The 26503-nt window shown below is 47.0% G+C and overlaps 1 protein-coding gene across 7 annotated transcripts in view; it reads left to right on the top strand.

Annotated features, from left to right (window-relative positions):
* The window catches only part of RUNX2 (RUNX family transcription factor 2), a 228634-nt gene that overhangs the window by 150382 nt on the left and 51749 nt on the right, over positions 1-26503 (top strand). For 6 of the 7 annotated variants that reach the window (XM_076332625.1, XM_076332627.1, XM_076332628.1 and 3 more), the window contains one exon: positions 1238-1745. The exons of the other annotated variant lie outside the window; for it this stretch is intronic. In XM_076332625.1, coding sequence (XP_076188740.1) covers positions 1238-1716 — 479 coding nt within the window. In that variant the 3' untranslated portion in view covers positions 1717-1745. Of the gene's footprint in view, positions 1-1237; positions 1746-26503 lie in introns of those variants that run through there. 7 annotated transcript variants of the gene reach the window in all.

Raw genomic sequence — 26503 nt, forward strand, 5'->3', positions numbered from 1 at the left:
ATTTTTCCGCTTTATTTATACCCTGCTCTTTCCAGCTCTCTCTCTCTAAAAATGTCTGTATGTATCTACTGCATACTGGCCGATGCATTTCCCTCCCTCTTGCACTGTACTTCTTCATTAGGCTTTTTCTTTCCCGCCCCGTCCCTTTTCCCACACCCTTTTTGTTTTCCACTTTTCTGGCTCTCAATGCAAGCTTTCACCATCTTTTTCTTCTGCTCCTGTCCATCCCACAGTCTCCTAAGCAGATCACCAAGCTACTAACGTTTGCTTTCCAGTTCTGCTCCAAAACTTTGGGCTTTTGATGTGGGATTAGAAATTAGGCAAAATGAGTTTACCCATCCCTGTTTTGCGTTAGACTCCAATTCACAGCGTTACCATCCAGACGTTCACAGTAGCCATAAACTGTGCGGTCTTTTTTTGAACCAGACTGCACGGACTACGTAGGAAAACAACTTCTTTCAATGGCAAGAAGAGTGTTGGGCTTGTAATTTTCCATCGACTGCACTGAAAAGTAAAATTTGCATCTTTGCTATCAGCTCAGTGGCTTTGCCCATCCTTCGGATGCAGCAAATAATATTTTTCGGCCATAGGAAGGAGCTGAGCAGATCGTCACCTAAATAAATTGATTTAAGGCAAGAAGTGGGGCTTGGTCACCCCCAGTGTAACTCCCCTGGTGTCAGTGGTGCAACTAACTCGGTGTTGCCAACTCTTGTAGTTTTATTACAAGTTGCACGGTAATTTCTGCTTTTCTCGAAACACCAGCTCCCTACGGCATGTGCTGAGGTGGGAATCTCAGCTTTCATGTGCAACCAGACCTGAGTTTCTCAAAAGGCTATAGCAAAAACCCAGAGACACGTAACCCTTAAAGCTCAGAAACCAGAAGGCAAATCAACTTCAAATCCACCTTTCTCTTTTTGGCTCTTTTTCAATCTCTTGATTGTTGAGATGGGGTTTTTTTTTTCCGGCCTGACTTACGACCTTTGAACGCTTCAGGTTGGCAATGCTGCTCCCTCCATTGGCATCGGTGGAGTTAGACCAGGGATGAGTTTGGCCCAGCGCTTGTAGAAGACAGGTGTATGCTTCTGTTCCTTGCAATGTATTATTTGATATGATCTGCTGTTCTCTTGGGGGCCAAAAGAAGTGGGTTTTCTTAGAAAAATAAAATTCTATCATCACTTGCTACAAAAAATGGTATTTACAGAATTGTTTTCCCCCGTCTTTTGTTATAATTTTTTAGGTGCTTCAGAGCTGGGCCCATTTTCAGATCCCAGGCAGTTCACAAGCATTTCATCCCTCACTGAGAGCCGCTTCTCCAACCCACGAATGCACTATCCAGCCACCTTTACCTATACACCGCCAGTCACCTCAGGCATGTCACTGGGTATGTCCGCAACCACTCACTACCACACCTACCTACCACCACCCTACCCCGGCTCTTCCCAAAACCAAAGTGGACCTTTCCAGACCAGCAGCACTCCATATCTCTACTATGGCACTTCGTCAGGATCATACCAGTTCCCCATGGTGCCGGGAGGGGACCGCTCCCCCTCCAGGATGCTTCCTCCATGCACCACCACGTCCAACGGCAGCACGCTGTTAAACCCTAACTTGCCCAACCAGAGTGACGGGGTGGAGGCGGATGGCAGCCACAGCAGCTCCCCAACCGTCTTGAATTCTAGTGGCAGAATGGATGAGTCCGTTTGGAGGCCGTACTGAGATTTCTTCTGTAGCCGGCCCGACCTCCGCGAGCCAAAAAAAAAAAAAAAAAAAAAAAACCAAACAAACGGTCGACCAACTACGAAGTGCCTGTTTTTTGTGTTTTTTTTTTTTTTTTTAAATAGATTTTACCGATATGTGCAACTGTGTAGATGGGATGATAATGGCCATAAATAACACAAGAGTTACCAACACACCACAACCCATGTTTCAGATTATGTGGATCAAAGCACATATTTTTTTTTTTTTCCCTTGGAACCATTTTACCTTGTTTTATATTTAAAATGTACTTTTTACACACACAAAAAAAATCACCCCCACCTTTTTTTTTTCTCTTTTGGTCTAGAGTGTTGTAATAACTAGTGAGTTCTTTTGCCAATGAGGAGAGAATGGACTCCCCAGCTATCAGGAGAAACATGGTGATGCAAGGCAAAGGCTGCATTCCCTTTTATTTTTTAATAAAAAAAACCCCTAACCATGAACTCCAGATACAGTTGCAATCATACAACATATGGGACCCTCTTCACACCCGTAGTGCAATTCAACTGGCTTGTATTGGTGCACATAAAAAGGAAAGCAAAGGTCGAGTTGCTTCCATTTTGCCATGATACATTCAGATGAAAACAGCTGTCCCAAAAACCTCTGTCCGAGCCTTGCTGCAGCTAACGGTTGGAACTTCTCTGTGTTCATTGCTTTTTTGGTTTGTTTTTGGGTACTTAAAGAGAACGAGTCTTCAAGTTAGGCTAGACAACCCTGGGGTTTCCTTTTTGCTTTTGTATCCGTTCATTTTGCCTTCGATTAGCCAAAAACCAAAAATAACAACCAAAACCTTTAAAAACAAAAAACAAAATGTTATTACTTATGCAAAAAATGAAAATGGCAATATATATTACTAGAGCCAAAATGGTATACATAGTATTTGTGTTCGGCTATGTTCTTTTTTATTTTTTTTTAAATTATAAATGTGTAAAATTTGAGGTTGTTTGCTAACATGAATCATCATATAACTTTAAAAGAATATTTATAATTATTTAATGACATTTGGACCCTTGAAACGTTTCTTAATGTAATGATATATTGACTTCGGTCTCTAAAAGTGGTTTGTTTTTTTTTTTTTTTTTACTTATTACATTTCTGCAATGGTGTAAACCTCAACCTTTACCCAACTCTGAAAAGCAGTTCCAGTGTGAACCAGTTTACAATGTGACTTAAAAACGACAAACCCAACCCAAATACATCCACATCAAATGATTTTGGATGTAGGATCTTTTTATATAACTTATGAAGGAAATATTGTGTTTAAAATATTTTTATTACCTGTCTGGTTGCCTTCAACACAGTCTTGCCTTTTAATCAGTAGTTGTGGAGACACTGGAAAAATGGTAGGAAGGATGAAATATTTTCCACCCTTCCCCTAATTTCTTCTTCTCCCAGGATTTTTCTCAGAACTTCAAAATTTGAAAATATTCATATTTAAAATGTTCTATTTCGACAGGGTGGTTTTTTTTCCCAAAGAAAAATCTGAATCGTTTCAAAGCCCATATTTTACAAATAATGAATTGTTAAATATCTCAGAAATGGGAGTAAGGGAGAATTGGTGAAACTTTTTCCCCTCCCCTTGCAATTTCAGCCCACTCGATGGAATAAAAAGGTTCAAAACTTGAGACAGAAACTGCCTGGTAGCGAATCACCGCCCGATAGCATTAAATGCTAGAGCCGTAAGGATGCTGTGTTGACTTTGAAGCCGATGTGGCTGTTGCCGTGTTAGAGAGACAAGCCCAAGGGCAGCGATACTCGCCTCTGGAAATGCTGAAGATAAAAAGTCACCTTAAAAGCCACCCCGGGGCTCCCAGGCGCGATAGAGGGAGAGCAAATTGCACCCAAAACCCTTAACCAACCTGTCTGCCGCCAAACTACCCAGCGCAGGGGCCCAAATTTCGCCCAGCCCGGGGCTCCTGTGGCAAACGGGAAGGCGACACGGCATCGGCTGGATGTGGTGGGAGCTGAACCACCCTCCCCGTGCCATCCCCAGGCAGGTGATGTTAAGCCTGGTTTAGCGGGATGTTCATCACGTGCTGATGGAGTTTGCCGGCGCTCCCTCCTTCCCCTGCCTTAGCCATCGCCGTCCGCAGCCTCCTCGGGGGGCTGCCGGCCACCGCGCCGCTCCTTGGCTGTACTTTGGCTACCTCCAAAGTATCGCAATAACTCAACGGTGGGCATAGCCATACAGAGCCGGACAACACCGTCACCGCTCGTTAATAGCGAAGCTGTTAAACGAGTTGACATTAGCATGCTACATCCCTCCGATTTGCGTGATGACGCGCTCTTAAAAAAAAAAACCGAAATAAAGTCTTTGCCTTCTAAAGGTATGCTTAAAGTATAAGTAAGACACTTTTTTTTTCTTCTAATACTTAGTTTTCCTTCAAAGATGGAAGCTGTAATTGATTCTATTTATTGTTGGTTTGTGGTAGCTTGAAGCATACCACTGTCCATTTATTTGTAACTGTAAAATACGTTTGTTAGTCTCAGCAGCACTTAAAAAGCCAGTGTCTGGTTACACATTTCAGTTTTGTTTTTTGTTTAGTAAGCAAGAGAAAAAGATGTACTGCCAGTGCAAGCTGTTTCCTATTTAATAAAAGGTACTATATTTGTACATTATTTGTTATTGCTGAGAAGGGCTTTTTAAGGTTTACTGTATGCATATTAAGTAATTTTTAGGGTGCTTTTGTGTTGAAATGTTGTTAAGAGTGGCTGCAGGCAGCAACCCAGATTTTTTTTTTTTTTTTTTTTTTTTTTAAGACTTTGTTGTAAAATTCAAGCACTTGGTTTTTGTTTCTGGATAAATCCAGCACAGACCAGACTTTTGTTTTGCTCAGTACCGACAGGACTCTGTTTGTGTCCCCGCGGTTTTTCAACTGGACCATTAGGGACAGACGTTGAAAACGTTTTCTCCACCCCGTCGAGGCGCACGTGCCCGGTCCGTGTCCTCGGCTTCCCTGGCCGTGCGGGCAGGCGTCTGGCTCTGCCTGCTTGAGATAGGAAGGAAAGGATTTTCTAAGTACCTACGGATGGAGGAGCACCAGCCCCTTGACTTTCAGTAGACTCCCGTGCTCCTGAACCCTCCTGGTGCCTTTGGAAAATCTCTCCCGGTACGCCAGGCTGGTCACGGAGGGAGTTGTACAGGCTGAGGCAGAGATGCTCATCAAAGCTTTTGGAAAATGCTTTCGAGTTCCCTTGGAAATGCTCTTGAATCAGGATTTCAGACCAGAAAAAAAAAAACCCCAACCAGCGCTATGTAGTAAATCATATCAGATTATTTGACGTTTTGCGAGGTGCTTAGCATCGACAGAAAGGAGTTTTCTCAAAGGTACGACACCCCTTCCCTTCGGTGAGTGGCAATCTTTGGCACCGGTCACAGATGTAAAGATAAAAAAAAATGGCCTTTTTTTACTTTCCACCTCTCTTATCCTACCAAAGATTTACTTCCAGCACAACAGGCACGATGTCCCTTTTGCCAAACGGAGGATTAAATCCTCCTCTCCTTCCTCCTAAGGGTAACCAGATCGGGGTCAGCGGGTCGGGACGGATGAGTAAAGCAAATTATTTAACCCGCAGCATCATTCACGTGGCGTTTATCGTTTCTTTTAAAAGACCAGCTGCTGTGTCCTTCTTAGCCTCGAACTTTTTTGCCAGCAGTTCCCTGAGCAAAGACTTACTGGTTTCCACAGGTACCATCTCGAGTGGGGAAACTTTTGCACTTTCACACTTAGCAAAGCAAAGCTCAGCCCCGCGCCAGGCTGCACGCGGCCAGCAAGCCATGAGCAAAAGCAATAATTAAAACCTGGATCAGCCATGAGCTTAAAAAAGCCCCATTCTCTGAACCCCTGAATTTCTTGTTGTTTTTAAATAGAATGCATTTCATTTTAACATTTTCTGAGAACTTTTTTAGATGTTTGTTTACTTCCATGTTTACAGATAACTCTTTGCTTTTTTTTTTTTAATGCAGTACTTTTAAGTATATCAGCCAAAACCATACTTTTACAGTAACTTTTGTTTTAGGTAATATGAGTGACATTCCATTTTTTTTTTTGTTGTTAAATATGCTTTACCAGTCTTGAATTTCCGCTGGAACAAAATATTTGTAGCATTTTGTGTAAATACAAGCTTTAATTTTTTATTTTTTCAAGTGCTGTCACCCGAGATTTGCTTTTCATGCACATATTGTACAAACACACTCTGCTTTGTGCCACAGCTGATGATTGTGGATCAGTTTACTTCAACTTCAAAGGGACTATTTGTATTGTATGTTGCAACTGTAAATTGAATTGTTTGGCATTTTCTCATGATTGTAATATTAATTTGAAGTTTGAATTTCATTTTCAATAAAACGGCTTTTTTTTGTTAATGTTCTTCTATGCTTCTTTTTCTTCCACTGTCTCCTCTTAGCACCAGGCAGCGTAAAGTACACGGTAGGACACAGTACCGGCCCTTCTGTGGTGTGCCCATCCATTTCTGCAGCGCTTAAGCTTTCAATTAAATATAAAAAGCAAGTTTCCAGGCCTATAGGTGGTAAAGGACACCTTCTAAATCTGACCTCAAATGTTGCTTCTTTTCCTGAGTCTGCAAACTATCAAAACCTGTGTTTCTTAGAGGAGTGCAAACTGCTCTTCATCTTGCTAGATCGTTAACTCTGAAACCTAACAACTGACATTAGCCAGGACATGCTGGTGCTACGGCGCTGTGGGCAGAGCTTGAAGCATAGGAAAAGCTGGGATAGATTTCCAAACCGGGGTGGGGGGTGGGGGGGGTGGGCAGGGATTGGGCTTTATGGCGCTTTTCCAGGATGGGGGTTGCGCTATCCCCACCTCTTCCTGGTCAGACCTGAGGAATGCAGTTACAGATAATCTTGTGATTTGCATGGCCTGAGGCAAGAATAGTTTCCAAGCAGCAAAAGATATATGGATAGGGAGGAGGCTGGGGGAGGAGGCTATTTTTCCTCCAGCCTAGTGTCAGGGGTAGGAGGAGATGCAGCTAATGAAGGTGAGGTTAAGTTCACCCAAGGCTGCCTGCAGGAGGAGAGGAGAGGACAGGAGTTGTTTGCAAGCTTGTGCCCGGTTTCATAGTAAGTTCTTATCCTTTTTAGCTATTTCTTGAGTCTGCAAAAGAGAAATAGTAGCAGAGAGAGAGGCATGAGGTTCTGATCATTTCAAGAAACCTTTAACTCTGAAGTTTAAATGTCACTAATACTGATTTTGTGAGCTCTGTTGGCTTTACCATGGACCTACACATTTCTTGTGTGGTGGTTGAAGACTGAGATAATGTTTGGGGGTTTTCAAGGGTACTTTCATTCCAGCCCATAATCTGAGTCCTGATTTTAGGGAAGCTTTATCCGAGAGTGAGGAACCAAGCAAACCAATCAATGCTTTGTGGTGTAATTGCTATATAAATCATTTTGGGGGGACTTATGCTACCAACATTAGTGCTAAGACTTTCTGCTGCCCTCTGGTAGACAGGTTAACCCATCTCAGCTAGTCAGAGCACAGAGAGACGTTCATTATATTCTTGCTTTCATCGTCACTTAATCCAGTTGCTCATAAAGGGAAATAAACAATTTTTCACCATTTGTATGGTCAAGTGGTAGAACAGGGGCCTAGGGAGGTTGTGCCACCTCTGTTCTTGGAGGTTTACAGGACCCAACTAGGTAAAGCATGGAGCAACCTAGTCTGACCCTGGAGCTGAGGCTGCCTGAGCAGAAGGTTGGGCTGGAGACCTCCCACGGTCCCCTCCAAATTATCCCACGGCTCTGTGGGTCGGGCTAGGAGCTATTTGCTACAGGTTGTTGCCTAAGCTAAAAACTGCTTGCGTGACTGTACAGAAAACACATATTCAGCTAAAACCAATCTGAATAAAGAGGTTTGACAGGATTAAATTCTCACATAGGCAGGTTATTGAGGAGCTACAGTGATCCCTCCATCTTTTGTTGGTTTCTGGCACATTTCTCTGGGATATCTACGGCAGACATGGTCAGCACAAGGGTTGGAAGAGCCAAACCATCACTCAAATCCAGTACAGCAATTCCCATCATACATCATGCTGAGCGTGTTGCTTTTGATTTTTTTGAGTCATTTACCCTTTTGCAGCTTGAGAAGGTGACTCTCGTTCTCTTGCCTTAGCCAGAAACCAACCACTCTCAAGGCAAAATGACCACCACTGGTCAGCGTGGAGGACTGCCCGATACGGAGACATGTGGAGCGGTGGGGGGAGATCAAACTCAAAGTACTTTTAGGACATAAGATTTAAAGACGCTTCCTACAAGGGGTGGTGACCGTTGTCTTCCCCATCTTTTGGTGTCAGTAAATAGCTTCTTGCTTTTGGGTCGTGAGGGTTGAACATCAACTCTGGATCACTGGAGTCAGGCCGGTCCCATGCAGCGTGCATACAGCGGGCAGCATCTCACACTGCCTCTCCCTGTTGGCCTCGGTTTTAACTTTTTAATTTCCTGTGGCAGTGAGCAACACCGGAGGGGCTCAGAGCAGCCATGTGTTGGCAGCCACAGGCCTAAATCAGCCTTTTTTGTGCCTAAAACAAGCTCTTGGGGAGGGGTGGGGGAGAGAAGGAGCAGGGTCTGACTTTATGGTTCAGCACCAAGCCCTGTGCTGACACCAAATAAAAAATTCGTCAAGCTGTTTACTGGGGAAAAGGAGGAAGTAACCTCAGTTATATATCCAAGGATTGACATGTACCGTCTAGTTACCTTCTGCGTGGTCAGGAGGAAATGAATCGGTATTTTGGGGTGAAATCCCTCCCCTGGGCGATGGCTTGCGGATGGCCAATGCTCTGCATAAGCCACAGCAGTGCTCTGCAGCACTTGGGAGGGTCACACTAGATCATATATTTGGGTAGGAGAGGGCATGGTGCGGTGTGGGTGATGAGCTTTGCAGCTCAGGCACTCACCACTTGGCTGAATGCTTGCAGAGAACAGCCCAAGAGCATTATTCGCCAGAAATATTTGTTGGACGGGTTAAAATTATAAGCAAATCCACTAGAAACCCATAATCTTTGGGTAGGTGATGGGGATGACTGTGACGGATAAAATACTGGGAGAAGGTTGGGCATTTCTACTCAACATCTTGAAGAAAAGTTTTAGCATGAGCTTAAAGCAAAAAATTAAATATTTAGCATTCAAAAGGGCTGTCTTTGGCCTTCTGTAATTATAATCTTTTCCCTGGTGCAATGTCAGTCTGGGATGTATGGAGCTGTTCCCATGGGGCCTCTTTGTGGTACTTACATGGCCTTGGAGGGGGGGACGTCGGCATCTACCCCTCTGGGAATAGGAAGCTGTTGGCCCCAGTAACAGATAAGGCTTTGAGATATAAAGAGAACAAAGCCTAAACTTCCAAAAGCATCTGGTGATCTGATGCAGTGCAAACAAAGTAACTTGGGACCTATGACATAATTTAAAATTGAAGTTCTCAGGCCTGCCCTGCTACTTTCATGCAGTTTAATTGCGTATATTACTTAAGGTAGATGCAACCTGTGTTTCTAATGTCGACTGTGTTACCTAAATAACAAGTGGACTTGAATTTCCCTGCTGCAGTTTGGGTAAGAGAATAAAATAAAATCCCTATAATTATGTTTGTAAGAACTTGTAAAGATGAGACAAATTAGCTTTTGTTCTGTAGCTGAGAAATTTCAGCGTCGTCTGTGATTCTCCAGGCAGCTTTGGACTCCTCTTTTTATGCCTCAGTTTCCCTAAATATAGAACAGGGAATTTACTGTTTCCCTGCTTTGTCAGGGTGTCCCATGGACTAAGTGTTTATAGAGAGCTTTGAACTTTTTGTTGTTGTTGTTGTTTAGCTCTTTTTACTACAAATCCAATGTTTGGTCTCACACCATTGGATAGCGTCCTTTGAAACAGCACATTTCTAAACCACATGTTTAGAAAAATTGACCCAGTTTCCAGACTGCTGATCTGGTCAAAAAACAATGCGGAGTTAAGGCCAAGTTGTGCTGTCTCAACAGATTTACTCGGGATTTGCGGTGGGGCAGGAAGAAAAGCAGAGATCGCTGCAATCCGTGGAGGCAACCCTTGGCCGCTCCCTCCGGGCAGCTCGCTCGGGATGAGCAGCTGGAGCTTGCGGGATGTCCCAACACTTAGAGAAAAGCAAACAGCCCATGTTAAAGTTGATACGCCGCAGCAACTTGCCAGTGATTAATGTTCACCGTGAGGCCAAATTCAGATGATGATTACGCCAGTAGAGATCAGCTGAAGTCCCTCTATTAATAGTCCCATGTTTTTGGACGCCAGCATTTTTCAACCTGTAAATGTGGGCGTTATCAATGAATGGTCACCGAAATGCTGGTCGGAAGGTGTCTCCGTGGGTCTCCTGGTCCAAGGGAGGCTCGATGCAGGACCGCCGCCACCAGATCCGCTCAGCGTGGCTGTGTCCGGCGAGTCTTGAAACCTTCCAAGTGTGGAGTTGGAGCCACCGGGGCTTCAGCAGAGCATCCTGTCCCCGCGCTTCTCCTAACGTCCACCCCCAGCCTCCCAAAGTGCGATTGATGACTTTTCCCCCAGCCTCTGGGTTTGGGATTGGGTTTTTCCCTGTCTCTGGGTTTGGGCACACAGGGTACAGTAAGGATTTAAAACCTCGTTGCACATCTATAGGAGTCCAGTGCTTAGTGACCTCTCCTTTCCACCCCTTCATTTGTATTCTTCTAGGCCAGGACTTTAGAGCACTATTAAAAATAAAGTCGGAGCCTAAACACCAAGGCAGCCCCTCACCCCCCAGCTTGTTTACTTTTTCATTTCCGCAGCTGGAAAAAGAAGTCCTTAGTAGCTGAAAATGCTGCTGCTGCATCCAAATGCTGTGAGATAGCTTCTCCCAGGAAAGCACAATTTTAATCCTTGCTCTGGGGTGTGCGAGGCCGGTTAGCAAACGTCAGGAAATAAGAAGGAAAGGCTGTGGCAGAAGGGAAAAAAACCCCAAATAATCCAGACAGATCTCAGGAAACCTGGATGCGAAGGATCTTTGTCCTTTTATTGCCAGTAGTGGTGTTCTCCTAACAGAGCAGGATGTTCTCATCTTTTAATAATAGCCAGGCCAGATGCTAAAGTCTCTTCTGCAAATACTGTATAAGTGAGAAGGAGAACAGCTGATTTCTGTTAAGACGAATACACCAGAAGAATAAGCCAAAAAAAGTATGAGAAATCTCCAGAGGCCTTTCTTTGCAGTGCCGTTTGGCAGCTAGATCTCAAAGTCGGGCCTGAAAGTCCAATCTGTGCTTCCGTCCCTTCGCTGGTCGGTCACTGCGTGTTGAGCGGCAATTCCTGCACCGCTCAGGGGTTTGGAGCAGCACTGGTGGGGATTTCCCCCTGCACTTTAAAGAGCTGCAAAATCCACAGCCTTTGGCTTTCGTGGAGCTGCAGAAAGTGCCAGTCGATGAGGAATTTGCCTGACATGCTCCTTGCCGTAGAAAATGGTTACATGCCGGGTTGGGGCCAGTGATTTAAAATGGCATCTTTGTTCCATCTTTTTTCGTACCTTCTCCTCTGCCCTGTTTTCTTTCCTTAGTCTGTTTTATTTGTCTGGAAGAGATTAACTCAAACTACTAGATAGAGACAGGATTGTCGTTTTATAAGGCATCGTACTGGGCATTAAGCAAGATGCCTCTTACTCTCCTCACACGACTCCTTCAATCGTCTTTTCCTTATGTTCAGTACAGAAACTGCAATTCCCTCTGGGCAGGGATCTTTGAAATCACAGTAAAATCACTCGTGTTTGCAATGCGCTTATAGGTATTGGATGGAAAGCGTTAGAGAAAAGTAGGGTACATGGTGACGTGATAGTTTGTATTTCTGTAATGGGGCAATGTCCAAAACAAAAAAGAACTGACTGTGCATCATGTTCACACATTTTTCTCATATGCTGAATGGCAGTCCTCGAAAACAGTTCTTAGAAACCAGAAAAAAACCCATTGTGAAATGACGGGGAGAACTCATGTAATGTGTAGGATTGCCAGCTAATGACTGCAGATAAAGATGTTTACGGAGAACTTGTACAACCCTTTTCCTTGCCAGCGAGGGAAGGTTTTGTACGTGCCGTTTCAAACCTCCCTGTCTCTGCCTGACCAGGAGGATCTCCCCAATTGCTGTTTTCATAAGTTTCCAATTAGGAATTCATTTTAATTGCTCTGTTTAACAGGGTGCATGGACATTTTTTTTCCCTGTGCTCTGCATTTATTTATAGAAGATACTTTTTTGGGGATAGTCACGTTAAGCCTGGCATTTTGTTTATTGTGGGCTTCTGCCCTGGAGCAGCTCACCAACTCCTCCATGACGGAAAATACCAACAGATAATGTGCTGATGCAATTTTAACAACTGCAGCGTTACCTGGTTATCGTCTCTTGGATTTACTGATCGGGGGGGGTGTGGCACAGAGGGACAGACCCTGCGCCCCCTCTGTGTCGGCAGCACCGATGGTGAAGGATGAAAAGAGGATCCTCTGTTCGTGGCTGAGGGCACGTGCCCTGTGCCGGGGCAATCGGCTGCTCAGACACACCTGGCTGTATCAGACCTCACCATCTGGAGAAAAGAAAAAATAGAGAGAGATAATTTAGGTCATCTGCAGCGTGACAGCCTAGAGACAGGAAAACACAAACCGCTGGTACTTGAACAGACTGTAGTTCAGAGGAGATGGCACCTCCCCGAGTCTGTTCAAGTCCGGTTGGTGGGGGCTCGCATCCATCCCGGCGGGGCTGAGGGGTAGAACCCTGTTGAGGATGGATAAATGAATGCATCCCATAAACAAAAGTCCTCTCCGAGGCAAATCTTCAAGCCCAAATCCTGGCTTTCCACTGGAAGCAGTAGGGTCCTGAAGGCACCCCCTGTTCCAGCTCCCCCAGAAGGTTTTGGACATCTAGGGTCAGTGTTCAGACCTTGCATTTGGCTCTTTCTTTCTATCGAAAAGCAAAACTAAAATCAGATCCAGTTTGTGCTTTGGGGAACTGTAGACTTGCTGAAGTCGCTGCCAGATTTAACGTCACTACTGGCCCTTCGGCATTGCAGCTACTGCTGTGTTAAAGTATTTTAATTATAAACCCTTCCTGACCCATGAGAGCTGATACGGGCAGCACGAAGGGATCCATTTCTTCCTAGGTGTGTAGCCCTTCACTGGGGCGCACAGGGCTTCTCCCATCCCATTGTGTCCTTTCGGCCCCACACTGGTGTTGCAGACCAAAATGAGGGAAAATGATAGCAGCCTGGCTAGTGCCCCTTGAAGTGCCCCTGAAGGCCCATGAAAATGTGCACCTGACAGAGAAAAGGATAATACTGAATTTGCAAAGGTCTCTTGCTAGAGATGAGAATGACCACAGACCTCAGGCCTTGCAAATGCAGTGTCAAAGTCATTTCTTTAGTGCTTCTTTGCCACAACAACTGCAAATAAGAAATCGAACCTCAAAGACGGAAGAGATGAAGCTCAGAAACACACCCATACCCACATGCAATACGAGAAAGGGGGAAATCAAATTTTCAGCTGCCTCCCAGAATGAGAAGTCGTTCACTTTTGAAAATGTTTTCTTAAGCTCACTCTCTTCTCAAGTGCCCAGAAGTGGTGGGTACGTAATACAAGTTGTGTAATGCTTTAGATAGGCATTGGTGAAAATATTGAATATGAATGTGAATATGAATATGAATTGGCCTCTGTATTTACCACCTTGTTAAGTCAAGGGTGGCTTTTGAAATATTATCGGAAATGGGTAAAAAGATATACGGGCCAGGGGAGCTGATCTTACTATGAATCCTTCAGTTCCTGGTTTATTTGGGAAAAGTGATTGTTATTTAGTTACTTCTTTTAGCTTAAAATGCAGTCACTGTTTTTCTTCCAAGGGTTTTTGGCTGCTTTACAGCTGTTGTTAAGAAATCAGTATTTCTTAGTAAAAAATGTACCCATTTGTTAATATTTGTGACAAGGCAAATTTCAAGAATTGAAAGGCTGTGGCACCATTTTTCTGGAAAAGGCCAATACCTTGCCAGTAAGCACATTTCTCCTTAACAGGTCAATACCAATCCCAGTTAAAAAGAAAAGGGGGGTTGGAGTTTCGGGATTTTTTTTTTCTGCCACAGATGCTATAGTTGTTCGCTCTACTTTGCCCTCTTTGGCTTCACAATAAAGGTTTATAAACATTATTAGCAAGAAACACAAAGGAATGACTTGCTTCAGGTAATAAATAGTAGAACTGAATCCTGCCGGGTTTCCTTCTGTAGCCAGTAAAAGCCATCTGAACGTTTTCTGCAAAGATAACAGTGGGAAGCGGAGCCTTGAATGGCGTTGCCTCCTGGCTCGTGACTTCTCACCTGCCAGAGGACACCTCACAGCTCTCAGTGAGCTCAGGGCTGGGGACAATGACTAACTCGTTCCTAAAGCTGGAACTTAATCCCTAAATTGCCCTAAAAAGGTTTCACAGACTATATAAGAAGCAATATACAGACTGTTAATTCAGAAACCGAAGGTAGATGCCAGAATGGATATGCTCCACCATGCAGATGACCAAGAGAAAATAATTTGGCCCAAGATGTGCTCAGAGGTGATCTCCTTAAGTCAAGAGCTAATTTGCTGAGATTTAAGGATTAGGGCCAATAGTTTATAGATTTTTTTCCCCTATATATGTATTTATGCACAATTGTAGTACTTACGTGATACTCAAATATTTAAAAATAGAACATAAGAAAACTCCAGCTTCCTTGCTGGGAGAAGCACCCTAAAATGCACCTTTAGGCTTTGGGGGTTTTAGCTTTCCGTGCCTGTGAGTGTATCAGCACCTTGTACCCGGCGTGTTTGTGGATCTGTGTGTGTCAGCCAGGGCAAATTGGCCCTCCCAAGGAAAACGGAAGGTGAGAGAGTGCTGATGAAGAGGTGGGATCTGCGTCTGGTTTTGCATGGGAAAACCCGTTCTCTTTGCAGAATGGATTTCTGTTTCCTAGGAAAACGAAGAATTTTGGCCTCTAGATACACAGATTTGGAGGTCATCTGGGTAATTAAGTAGGGGTGATGCTGACAGTTGTTAATGTTATACTCTTCATTGCTGCCATGCTTTGGGATGCCCCTGTGTGCAGAACCCCAGCTAGACCATACACCCTGAGCCCAAAATTGTATGTGAGATTGGACTGGAGGTTTCCAGGTAGTTTTGAAGACTTCAGAAGATGGGGGAAGACTTCTCCTTTGGTCAGTGGTTTGGTCATTCGAGCTGTAATGTGTCCCACTGCCCCTCTGTAAACTCCAGTGTCTGATACTGCTGGTGTTGGAGATCAATTCACTGAATATCACTGAGAAAAAGCAGTATCTTTGGTAGACCAACCAACACAGCTGGAAAAAAATGACAAGTTCCTGGCCAAGTCATTTTTAAGACTCTAAATAAAAAAAGAAACTGGAGAAACTGGGAAAAATTGCTCTGAGTTTACTGTAATTTGATAAATTATCTGAGACATAAAAGTAGAGCAGAGAGGGACCTTGCAGTGGGAGAGATGAGGGAAACGATTAAGTGCCATAAAAGCAGTATTTCTATTGTATCCATAATGGTTACTATCTAGTACAATTATGAATTTCAGTTCTCAGATTCATCTTGCATTGGTCATCTTCTTACAGGACTTAGAGGTCATACATAGTTCGTCTTTTTTTTGCCCTTGTAGCCTTTAGCAGTTGCTTGTGGGAGCTCACAGTTTATCGGTTGGTCTAATCAACTGCCTCAAAAAGCCCTCCCTCCCCAAGCCTGACTGTTTCTCTTTCAACAAGTTTGCGTCCTCAGACTTCAGCAGCTTGAATTTCAAGTCTGTGACCTGGTACTTGTTTCTCAGTACGAAGCCTGGGCACTGAGCCCCATAATAGCAAGAACATGGCAAACTGCATGGTCAGTGGATTGCTCGTAGAGGTGGCAGGTCTTTCACAGAGACGTTTTCCACCCCCAGCAGATAAGTCGGGGATAACTGGTGCATTGACCATTCTTGACAAGTTTTTGCGTATGTTTCCTGGAGTGGAAGAAATGGTACATAGTCTTTTGCTCAATGCAGAAAAGCAGAGCATCCGGGAAAAATGAGGTGTCCCAGGCTTTGAATCATGCTAATGGGTGTGATACGCTGTTGTGCAGATGCCTCCTCCTTGCAGCCAGCACCTCTCAGTCCCACCTGAGCAAAGTTTAACCACTCTCCGTGTTGGGCTAAGCCATGAGAAAGCTGGGAGATGTTGCTTTTTGTACTTGATGCAAAGGAAACAACCTCTGTTTTCTTGACATTTTGACCCCCTGTTTTCTTATCAGCCATCACAGTGGTGTCACAAAGATGCTGAAGATAGCAGAGGAAAAGGGCTGAACCACATGAATCTAGTTTCATTATTTGCATTTTATTTGCTCTGACTTCAGCTGGGCTGTTGCATCCTGACTGCCTTGTTTGACTCATGTAGAAGCAACTTCTATGAATAGCCGCTGCCGCTTCGAGCTGTTCCATGAGTAAGAAGGGAGCTCTATGAACAAGAACCAAGGTACCCAGAGCGAGTGATTTTGTAAGGATGTACGTCCATCTTTCAGCTTAAAGGTTTAACTTAGACTTTTGGGGGTGTTTAGCTTTAATTTTCAGCCCCCTTTAGAAGGAGACAGAACTACTGGGATTGTGCTGCATGCGGACACAAGAGCCATGTCTGTCTGTCCCTCTGCCTGTAGCTTTTCAATCCCATGGCCAGTCCCAGTTCAGTGAAATTCAGCAATTTCAGAACTCCCGAATTCAAACACATTTCATGATGATATCTCCCCAGATAGCAGAGATGTTTCTGTCCAGGCATAGTTTTGGATGCAACCTTTATTGTGCAGCAAAGACGACAACCGAGACATGCTGTACTACAGAAGAGCAAGCTCCTGTAACCCATCAACAAGGCTGGTTTGCTCTTCATGCAATGACTTGTCTGAAAATTTGTTGGAGTATTTTTATTCTGTTCATATTTTTACAGACCCTAAATTTTAGGCCTAGACTAAGGCAACAGGAGACTCGGAGGCCTCCTAACAAGTTTGTCCCGTCCATTCTCTTGAAGTAGCTCATTGCTGCAAACTGAACCACTGCCTACAACTGCCACTAAAGATTACTGCTTGTTACAGCAATAGGAAATGATTTAATCATGTCTGTAGAATAACTTCATCCCAGGATCCAAGTGTATAATGTCTTTTTCAATGTACATTATCCTGAAGTCTGCATCATTTTCAAATGGCTCATTGGCTTCTAAAGGGTAATATAGCCATAGCGCCTGGATGTGCCTGTATACGCATGTGCATTTGTATGCGTTTTCTGTTGAAAATAGTTTCAGGAGCCTTCAGAGCTCATTGCCTGGTGGTTAAGTGTACTGAGGGCTGGAGAAGCTCTTCAGTGTCCACAGGACAAGATGATTTCATATCTGGAGTATAGAATCATAGAATCATAGAATAGACTTGGGTTGGAAGGGACCTCTAAAGGTCATCTAGTCCAACCCCCCTGCCGTGGGCAGGGACATCTGCAACTAGATCAGGTTGCTCAGAGCCCCGTCCAACCTGACCTTGAAGGTTTCCAGGGATGGGGCATCCACCACCTCTCTGGACAACCTGGGCCAGTGTTTCACCACCCTCAGCGGAAAAAATTTCTTCCTTAGATCTAGTCTAAATCTACCCCCCTTTAGTTTAAAGCCATTCCCCCTTGTCCTGTTGCAACAGGCCCTGCTAAAAAGGTTGCCCCCATCTGTTTTAGAAGCCCCCTTTAAGCACTGATAGGCTGCAATAAGGTCTCCCCAAAGCCTTCTCTTCTCTAGGCTGAACAACCCCAACTCTCTCAGCCTTTCTTCACAGGAGAGGTGTTCCATCCCCCTGATCATTTTTGTGGCCCTCCTCTGGACCCGCTCCAACAGGTCCGTGTCTTTCTTCTGCTGAGGGCTCCAGAGCTGGACGCAGGACTGCAGGTGGGGTCTCAGCAGAGCAGAGGAGAGGGGCAGAATCCCCTCCCTCGACCTGCTGGCCACGCTGCTTTGGATGCAGCCCAGGATACGATTGGCCTTCTGGGCTGCGAGCGCACATTGCTGGCTCATGTCCAGCTTCTCATCCACCAGGACCCCCAAGTCCTTCTCGGCAGGGCTGCTCTCCATCCCTTCATCCCCCAGCCTATATTGATCCCGGGGGCTGCCCCAACCCAGGTGCAGGACCTTGCACTTGGCCTTGTTGAGCCTCATGAGGTTCACACAGGCCCACTTCTCCAGCTTGTCCAGGTCCCTCTGGATAGCATCCCGTCCCTCTGGCGTGTCGACCGCACCACTCAGCTTGGTGTCATCTGCAAACTTGCTGAGGGTGCCCTCGATCCCACTGTCTATGGCATTGATGAAGACATTAAACAGTACTGGTCCCAATACGGACCCCTGCGGGATGCCACTCGTCACCAGTCTCCATCTGGACACTGAGCTGTTGACCACTACCCTCTGGATGCGACCATCTGACCAATTCCTCACCCACCGGACAGTCCACCCATCAAATCCATCCCTCTCCAGTTTAGAGAGAAGGATGTTGTGGGGGACCATGTCAAAGGCCTTGTGGAGGTCCAGATAGACGACATCTGTAGCCCTTCCCATGGCCACTGCTGTAGTCACCCCATCATAGAAGGCCACGAGGTTGGTCAGGCAGGACTTGCCCTTGGTGAAGCCATGCTGGCTGTCTTGAATCACCAAATACAGCAAAGACCGAGTCTACAGTAGGCAATAGAAGTGCTCCATAATGCCCTTTTCCTCTCCAACGATCAACATATTTGTGGCTTGAGTGCACTCTTGCCATATCCCAACTCTTTTGCTGGGAGTAAACTGGACTGTGCACCACTTCCTCTGCATCTGGACATCCTTCAAAGGAAACACAGGCTGGACAGCCCTGCTCTGCACCAGTGGGCCCCCAAACAGGACAACTGGCAGGCCCGCACTTCCCAGCCCTGGTTTATAGGCTCAGCTATAGATGTGCCATGTTTCCTGGTCCTTTCTTCTAAATACTTCAAGAAATCCTCTTGCATAGAAAAATAAGAACTCATGAAAAGGCTTTAGGCTCACAAACAGAGAAATAATGCAGCTCAAATGGCGACTGTCGGCAAACGTGAGATAAAACACATTTGCTGAAAGCCCAGTAAAAGAGGTTTCAAGCTAGTGCCTTTGGCCTCACCCTTGTGGCTCAGTATCCATGGCCCGTTGGTGTGGTGAAGCTGATGTGGTGTCACTCATTGAGCTACAGTGACATGACCGTGTGCCTGAGCCTTCCGATTCTGCAGAGCAAAGAATAAAATGTTTATCAGATTTGACCTAGATTTGGCCTTGATTTTAAAAGGCAGGCTCGTTGCTCTATGAATAAACTCAGGATGTTGAACATAAACATCTAAAAAATAGGAGAGGATGACTCTTCTCACTCAACCTCTAGAAACCAGAAAAGGAGAGAATTAAGATTTTAAAAGAAAAGTCCCAGCAGCGTGGAAGCAAGATGGGAAGATGCTCCATTTAAAACAATTTGAGTTCCCACTTTCCATATCCTTGGGAACATGATACTCCTGGACCAGCGACAGCCGCGTTGTGCATCCATGCACATCCTGCCCTACTCCTGGGGTTATTCCTCAGATTTTCTGCAGACTTGAGCTAAAACTGGAGTCATACACCAGCCTGAGCCCTCGATAAGAGGCAGCCACTGTAGAAAACAGAGACTTCAGCCTCTTCCAGGAACCCCGTGTGGGGTGTTTTCAGAGAAAAGGTCGAGCTCTCTCTTTCCGTCCATGAAAAACAACTAACTGTTAAACTAGGCTTGGCTACTTTCTCAAGGTCTTTGCTGTAGCCCAGACTTCTAGATAGGAAAATAATAACAGAGTGAGAGTAGATCTTTCCTCCTGACTCTGCTAGTTGTTTGCAGAAGGCTTTTACCTTATCAGGATTGCCTGTCCGCGTGCTATGTGTTTGCGCACTTCGGGCTTCTTTTGGCCTGTCCTTTGCACTCCTGACATCTGCCTGGACCCCCACCCTGGAGTACTGACCTCCTAAAACACAGAGTTCATTTGCCTTAGCAAAGCTGAGCTTGTGGAAATCTAGTTTTTCCCTTCTGGCTGAGCAAACGGGAGCATTCACACCTCCTGATGTTGGGCTGCGGTGTGGAAAGGAAAGCAAGATTTATAAAGCCTGGGAGAAAATAAAGTGGAAAGAGAGCAGGCGTACCAACAAGTGATGTTCCCTTGGGAGGAGGCAGGAGTGCATTTCCATCTTGGTTTTGGCAGGTGTGAATCTTCCCAGGACCTGTATCACTGACTAATTAATGCTTACACGTAGCAGCCATCCCCCCAAAACCCAACCCAAGGTGGGGATGAGCTGTTTGGGAGGAACTGCTGCAAATGGACCAGTGCTGGAGCCCAAAGAGGCAGGACAGGGGTTATCTCACCTAAATCAGGACAGACTTCCACATCTGGGCTAGTTACCCTATGTTTGCTCCCTTTATAGTTAATAGAGGGAAAGTGGCACTTTGATCTGAAATGGTTTAGTTGCCCACTTTAGGATGAGATAAATTATGCTCTAGAAACATATTTCTCCCCCCTGACTGCAAAGAAAGCCCAGAGGCATCTGCCCTGGGATCTTCATCATGAGGAGGTGCAAAAAACTGTGGCCCTGGAGCCAATCTACCAGTAGATTTCATATACCTCATGGCTGGAAAATAGTTCTGGGTGTTGAAGTCCAAGTTATTTTTCAATCCTTTAAACTGATGGTTGTCCACAAAAATAGTGAAAGCCATAGTTTTGAAAGGAAAGGGTTTTTTTGTAAAAAATTGTCAGCTCCACACACTGCCTCAGCAGATATCAATAGCGAGAGCGTCTGAATTGGTCTTGGTGAGTGACAAGAATGAGCAAGACCTGAGACCCGAACCATTAGCTGCTGGGCTTTGGATTGAGTTTTCTAGTTTTCCTCTCAGTGACAAACAGAAAACTGTGCCAGGAATCAAATGAGAAAGAGGGAGAAGGGCAGTTTCTCCTACATTTGGGACGGGTGGTAATCTTGCTTCTCTGGTACACAAATCAGATGCAAATTCGCTAACATTAAGCAACTGCACAAATGGTGACTGAGCTGGGGAGACAATCTGACCTCAAAAAAGCTTCAAGGCTCCTTCAGACAAACAGCCATAGACTTGGATGCTTTCCCAAAGTGTAGCTAAACATTTTCCATTTGCAAAAAAAAACCAAGTTGGAAACCTCCCAGGAGTCTTTTCCTAAGAGGTGTCTGAAACTTTCTGCTCCAATGGGGCTAAAATCACTCCGGGACAACTCTTGCTTATGTTGGGGCAGTTGGAGGGGAGCCGATGGCAGGTGGCAGCAGGGTACCAAACTGGGACAAAAAACAGTCTTGGGATGGGTCTTCTGCATTTCAGCCACATTGTTTCTGGTCCTGAGCAGAGCGAGGGAACCTAAAAAATAACGAGAGAAAGATTCGTGCACTGGCGATAGCAAGAGCCGTGGCTTGGGTGCAGGTGGCAGCCAACCAAGGGCTCTGGCCAGGCTGCGTATTTCCGTAAGCAGCGGGAAGAGGGACATCAGTCAGCTGCGCAGAGTCATGCTGGATGTGGGGTAATGACAACCTACGGGCACTGCTGTCCCCAGCTGCATTGTGTGGTCGGCCCCTTGATGCCAAGCAGGCATTTTGTATTAGCTGGCTGTGCCGCGCACCTGGGTCCCCACCATCAAAGGCAGCGCATGTGCATTCCAGAAGGAGTTTGTTCTCTGTCTGTGCTCAGAAATGAGCTGGGGCAGTCCTGGTGGACATGCTGGAAGGGGAAACTCTCTGATTTTGGGGAACCAGAGATCCCTCACAGCTGGTGCTGCGCCCAGGCTGCCCTTTCATTTGCTCCTACCTCCAAATTATTTTGGCAGTCCCCAGCAAAGATTAGCTTTATTTTACTTGCACAGTTTTTTGGACTGTGTTGTTCTGATTTGTCTCTGGGCTAAGAGCTCAGCAGTGGACATCAAGGCTCTGGTTTTCCTCTCCCATTGCACACAGAGCAGTTGTCCCCTCCGTGGAAGCAGGTTGGCCCCTGGGGAGCAGGTTGCTCCAAACCCCTTTCTGTGAGGTGCTGGGGCTTCACCAGGCACCCCTTTGCTAAATAAAACCATCATCAAAGTGACCCACACAGCACTTTGTCCCTGTTGTGATTATAGAACTCAGGTGGCAGGTAGGAGAACAACATCCCCAAGATGTCCTTGCCCATGGCCATGGTAGGCTTGATCGCTGCAGCTACGTGAACCAAACAGTGCCTGGACTCAGGCTCTGGTCCTGAAGCCACTTGGCTTTTTTTTCGTCAGATCCATAACACTAAACACCCTTAGCCTCTAGAAGACAACAGCTACATCCAAAATGCCTATTCAGAGTGGTCCTGGGCTTTGCTAACACGTGGTCTATGCCTGGAAATGGCTTGGGAGAGTGCTACTTGACTGTGCTCATGCTGAAGATTTTGCAGTAGGGATGTATGGTGGGCACTCGTCTGAGGGTAAAGGCCGCGGCTCCAGCTGGGGGGTCTGCACCATCTACCCCAGCAGCAGCCGATGCCTCCACTCAGGCAGAGCTGCTGAAGGGAGAGGCTGCAGTGCAGAACTCAGGCTGCAGGGAGTGCCTGGACCTCTCTCCTGGGGCAGGGACAGGCGGCAGACCTGCCTGCAAAAGCTGTGCCCAGGTGGAGGACCTCCTGCAGCAGGTGGCTGAGCTGCAGGAGGCGGTGAGAAGGCTGCGTAACATCAGGGAGGCAGAGAAGGAGCTAGAGAGCTGGTTCCAAGCGCAGTCTGCAGCGGACCCGCAGCCCACAGCCAAACAACCAATAACTCCCCGCTGGCACACACAGAAGGGAGCAGGGGGGCCAAAAATGCAGAAGAATGGACGGTTGCAAAGGCAAGGACCAGCAGGAGGAAGAGACTTCCCTCGAAGCCTGAGGTGCCCTTGCAGAACCACTTCACCGCTCTGCAGGCCGAAGAGGAAAGTCCTGTCACACCAGGAGAAGCGCTGGAGCTGAGTAATGCAGCCGGATCTGTCCCCCGTATAACAACCAGCACCACTGAGAAAAGGTGATGGGTGATAGTAGTAGGCGACTCTCTTCTGAGAGGTGCGGAGGCACCTGTTTGCCGATGTGACGCACTCTCTAGAGGGGTGTGCTGCTTACTGGGGGCTCGCATCAGGGATGTCACCGAGAGGCTACCAAGCCTCGTACAGTCCACTGACTTATCCGCTGCGGCTGTTTCACGTGGGCACCAGAGACACAGCCAGGAGCAGTCTGAGGACTATCAAGAAGGACTACAGAGCCCTGGGAGCGGCAGTAAGGGACTCTGGAGCGCAGGTAGTTTTTTCATCAATCCTGCTGGTCAAAGGGAAGGGGTTTGAAAGGGCCAGTTGAATCTGGCGAGTCAACAAAGGGTTATGGGACTGGTGCCACAGCCAGGGGTTCGGCTACTTAGACCATGGGACTCGCTTTGAGAAACCTGGTCTACTGGGGGCTGATGGGGTCCATCTGTCAGAGAAGGGGAAGAGCATCTTCGGTCATAGGCTTGCCAAGCTGGTGAAGAGGGCTTTAAACTAGAGATGCCAGGGGAGGGGAACCTCAATCCATCCCACTCCTACCAGTTTGATGCCAGGGCCAGCAAGAGATGCCCAGAGCCTGGAGAAGGAACACAGGTCAGCAGGAGAGCACCTGAAGAGCAGCACAGAGGAACGCCAGCCAGTAAGACAGCTTCATCGGGGGCCCAACTTAAATGCCTCTATGCAAACGCACGTAGCATGGGGAATAAACAAGAGGAGTTAGAGACGTGCGCACACCTGTAGGGCTACGACCTTACTGGCATCATGGAGACGTGGTGGGATGGTTCCTATGACTGGAGTCTTGGGATGGAGGGATACAGGCTCTTTAGGAAGGACAGGCGGGGAGACGAGGAGGGGGTGTCGCCCTCTATGTCAATGACCAGCTGGAGTGCATGGAGCTCTGCCTGGGGATGGATGAGGAGCCGACCGAGAGCTTGTGGGTCAGGATTAAAGGGAGGGCAGGGATAGGTGACATTACGATGGGGGTCTGCTACAGGCCACCCGATCAGGAAGACCAAGCAGATGAGGCCCTCTATAGACAGATAGGAGCAGCCTCACGCTCACAAGCTCTGGTCCTTATGGGGGACTTCAACCACCCTGACATCTGTTGGAGGGACAACACGGCAGGGCATAAGCAACCTGGGAGGTTCCTGGAATGTGTTGATGATAACTTCCTTCTCCAAGAGGTAGAGCAGCCAACAAGGAGAGGTGCTATGCTGGACCTTGTTCTCACCAACAAGGCGGGGCTGGTGGGGAATGTGAAGCTCAAGGGCAGCCTGGGCTGCAGTGACCATGAAATGGTGGAGTTCCAGATCCTTAGGGCACCGAGGAGGGCACACAGCAAACTCACCCCCCTGGCCTTCAGGAGAGCAGCCTTTGGCCTCTTCAGGGATCTGCTTGGTAGAGTGCCATGGGACAAAGCCCTGGAGGGAGGAGGGGCCCAAGAAAGCTGGGTAATATTCAAGGATCACCTCCTCCAAGCTCAGGAGCGATGCATCCCACCAAAGGAAGTCAGGCAAAAATGCCAGGAGGCCTGCACGGATGAACAAGGAGCTCCTGGACAAACTCAAACACAAAAAGGAAGCCTACAGAGGGTGGAAGCAACGACAGGTCGCCTGGGAGGAATACAGAGAAATTGTCCGAGCAGCCAGGGATCCGGTTAGGAAAGCTAAAGCCCTGAGAGAATTAAATCTGGCCAGGGACGTCAAGGGCAACAAGAAAAGATTCTGTAGGTACGTTGGGGATAAAAGGAAGACAAGGGAAAATGTGGGCCCTCTCCAGAATGAAACGAGAGACCTGGTTACCCGGGACATGGAGAAGGCGGAGGTACTCAATGACCTTTTTTGCCTTGGTCTTCACCGGCAAGTGCTTGAGCCTCACCGCCCAAGCCGCAGAAGGCAAAGCCAGGGACTGGGAAAATGAAGAGCCACCCACTGTGGGAGTAGATCAGGTTTGAGACCATCTAAGGCACCTGAAGGTGCACAAGTCCATGGGACCCGATGAGATCCATCCACGGGTCCTGAGGGAACTGGTGGATGAAGTTGCTGAGCCACTATCCATCGTATCTGAGAAGTCATGGCCGTCCGGTGAAGTTCCCTCTGACTGGAAAAGGGGAAACATAACCCCCATTTTTAAGAAAGGAGAAAAGGAAGACCCGGGGAACTACAGGCCAGTCAGTCTCAGCTCTGTGCCTGGGAAAATCATGGAACAGATCCTCCTGGAAGCTATGCTAAGGCACATGGAGGACAGGCAGGTGATTTGAGACAGCCAGCATGGCTTCACCAAGGGCAAGTCCTGCCTGACTAACCTAGTGGCCTTCTGTGATGGGGTGACTACAGCAGCGGCCATGGGAAGGGCTACAGATGTCGTCTATCTGGACCTCCACAAGGCCTTTGACATGGTCCCCCACAACATCCTTCTCTCTAAACTGGAGAGGGATGGATTTGATGGGTGGACTGTCCGGTGGGTGAGGAATTGGTCAGATGGTCGCATCCAGAGGGTAGTGGTCAACGGCTCAGTGTCCAGATGGAGATTGGTGACGAGTGGCATCCCACAGGGGTCCGTATTGGGACCGGTACTGTTTAATATCTTCATCAATGCCATAGACAGTGGGATCGAGGGCACCCTCAGCAAGTTTGCAGATGACACCAAGCTGAGTGGTGCGGTCGACACGCCAGAGGGACGGGATGCTATCCAGAGGGACCTGGACAAGCTGGAGAAGTGGGCCTGTGTGAACCTCATGAGGCTCAACAAGGCCAAGTGCAAGGTCCTGCACCTGGGTTGGGGCAGCCCCTGGGATCAATATAGGCTGGGGGATGAAGGGATTGAGAGCAGCCCTGCCGAGAAGGACTTGGGGGTCCTGGTGGATGAAAAGCTGGACATGAGCCGGCAATGTGCGCTTGCAGCCCAGAAGGCCAATCGTATCCTGGGCTGCATCCAAAGCAGCGTGGCCAGCAGGTCGAGGGAGGGGATTCTGCCCCTCTCCTCTGCTCTGCTGAGACCCCACCTGCAGGACTGCGTCCAGCTCTGGAGCCCTCAGCAGAAGAAAGACAGGACCTGTTGGAGCGGGTCCAGAGGAGGGCCACAAAAATGATCAGGGGGATGGAACACCTCTCCTCTGAAGAAAGGCTGAGAGAGTTGGGGTTGTTCAGCCTAGAGAAGAGGAGGCTTCGGGGAGACCTTATTGCAGCCTCTCAGTACTTAAAGGGGGCTTGTAAAAAAGATGGCGGCAACCTTTTTAGCAGGGCCTGTTGCAACAGGACAAGGGGGAATGGCTTTAAACTAAAGGGGGGTAGACTAAGACTAGATCTACGGAAGACGTTTTTTACGCTGAGGGTGGTGAAGCACTGGCACAGGTTGCCCCAAGAGGTGGTGGATGCCCCATCCCTGGAAACCTTCAAGGTCAGGTTGGACGGGGCTCTGAGCAACTTGATCTAGTTGAAGATGTCCCTGCTTATTGCAGGGGGGTTGGACTAGATGACCTTTAGAGGTCCCTTCCAACCCAAACCTTTCCATGATTCTATGATTCTATGTGTTCTTGTGCCCATTCCCGCATGCCAGGACTGTTTAATTTGCTATATATAGTCATAGCATATGTGTACTTGAATACATTCTCTCTACCGCCTGGTTCAGTGTAGAGGTTTCATGTAGCATACACTATAAAAAGTTT

The sequence above is a fragment of the Aptenodytes patagonicus genome, chromosome 3 (assembly GCF_965638725.1).
Source record: "Aptenodytes patagonicus chromosome 3, bAptPat1.pri.cur, whole genome shotgun sequence".
NCBI lineage: Eukaryota > Metazoa > Chordata > Aves > Sphenisciformes > Spheniscidae > Aptenodytes > Aptenodytes patagonicus.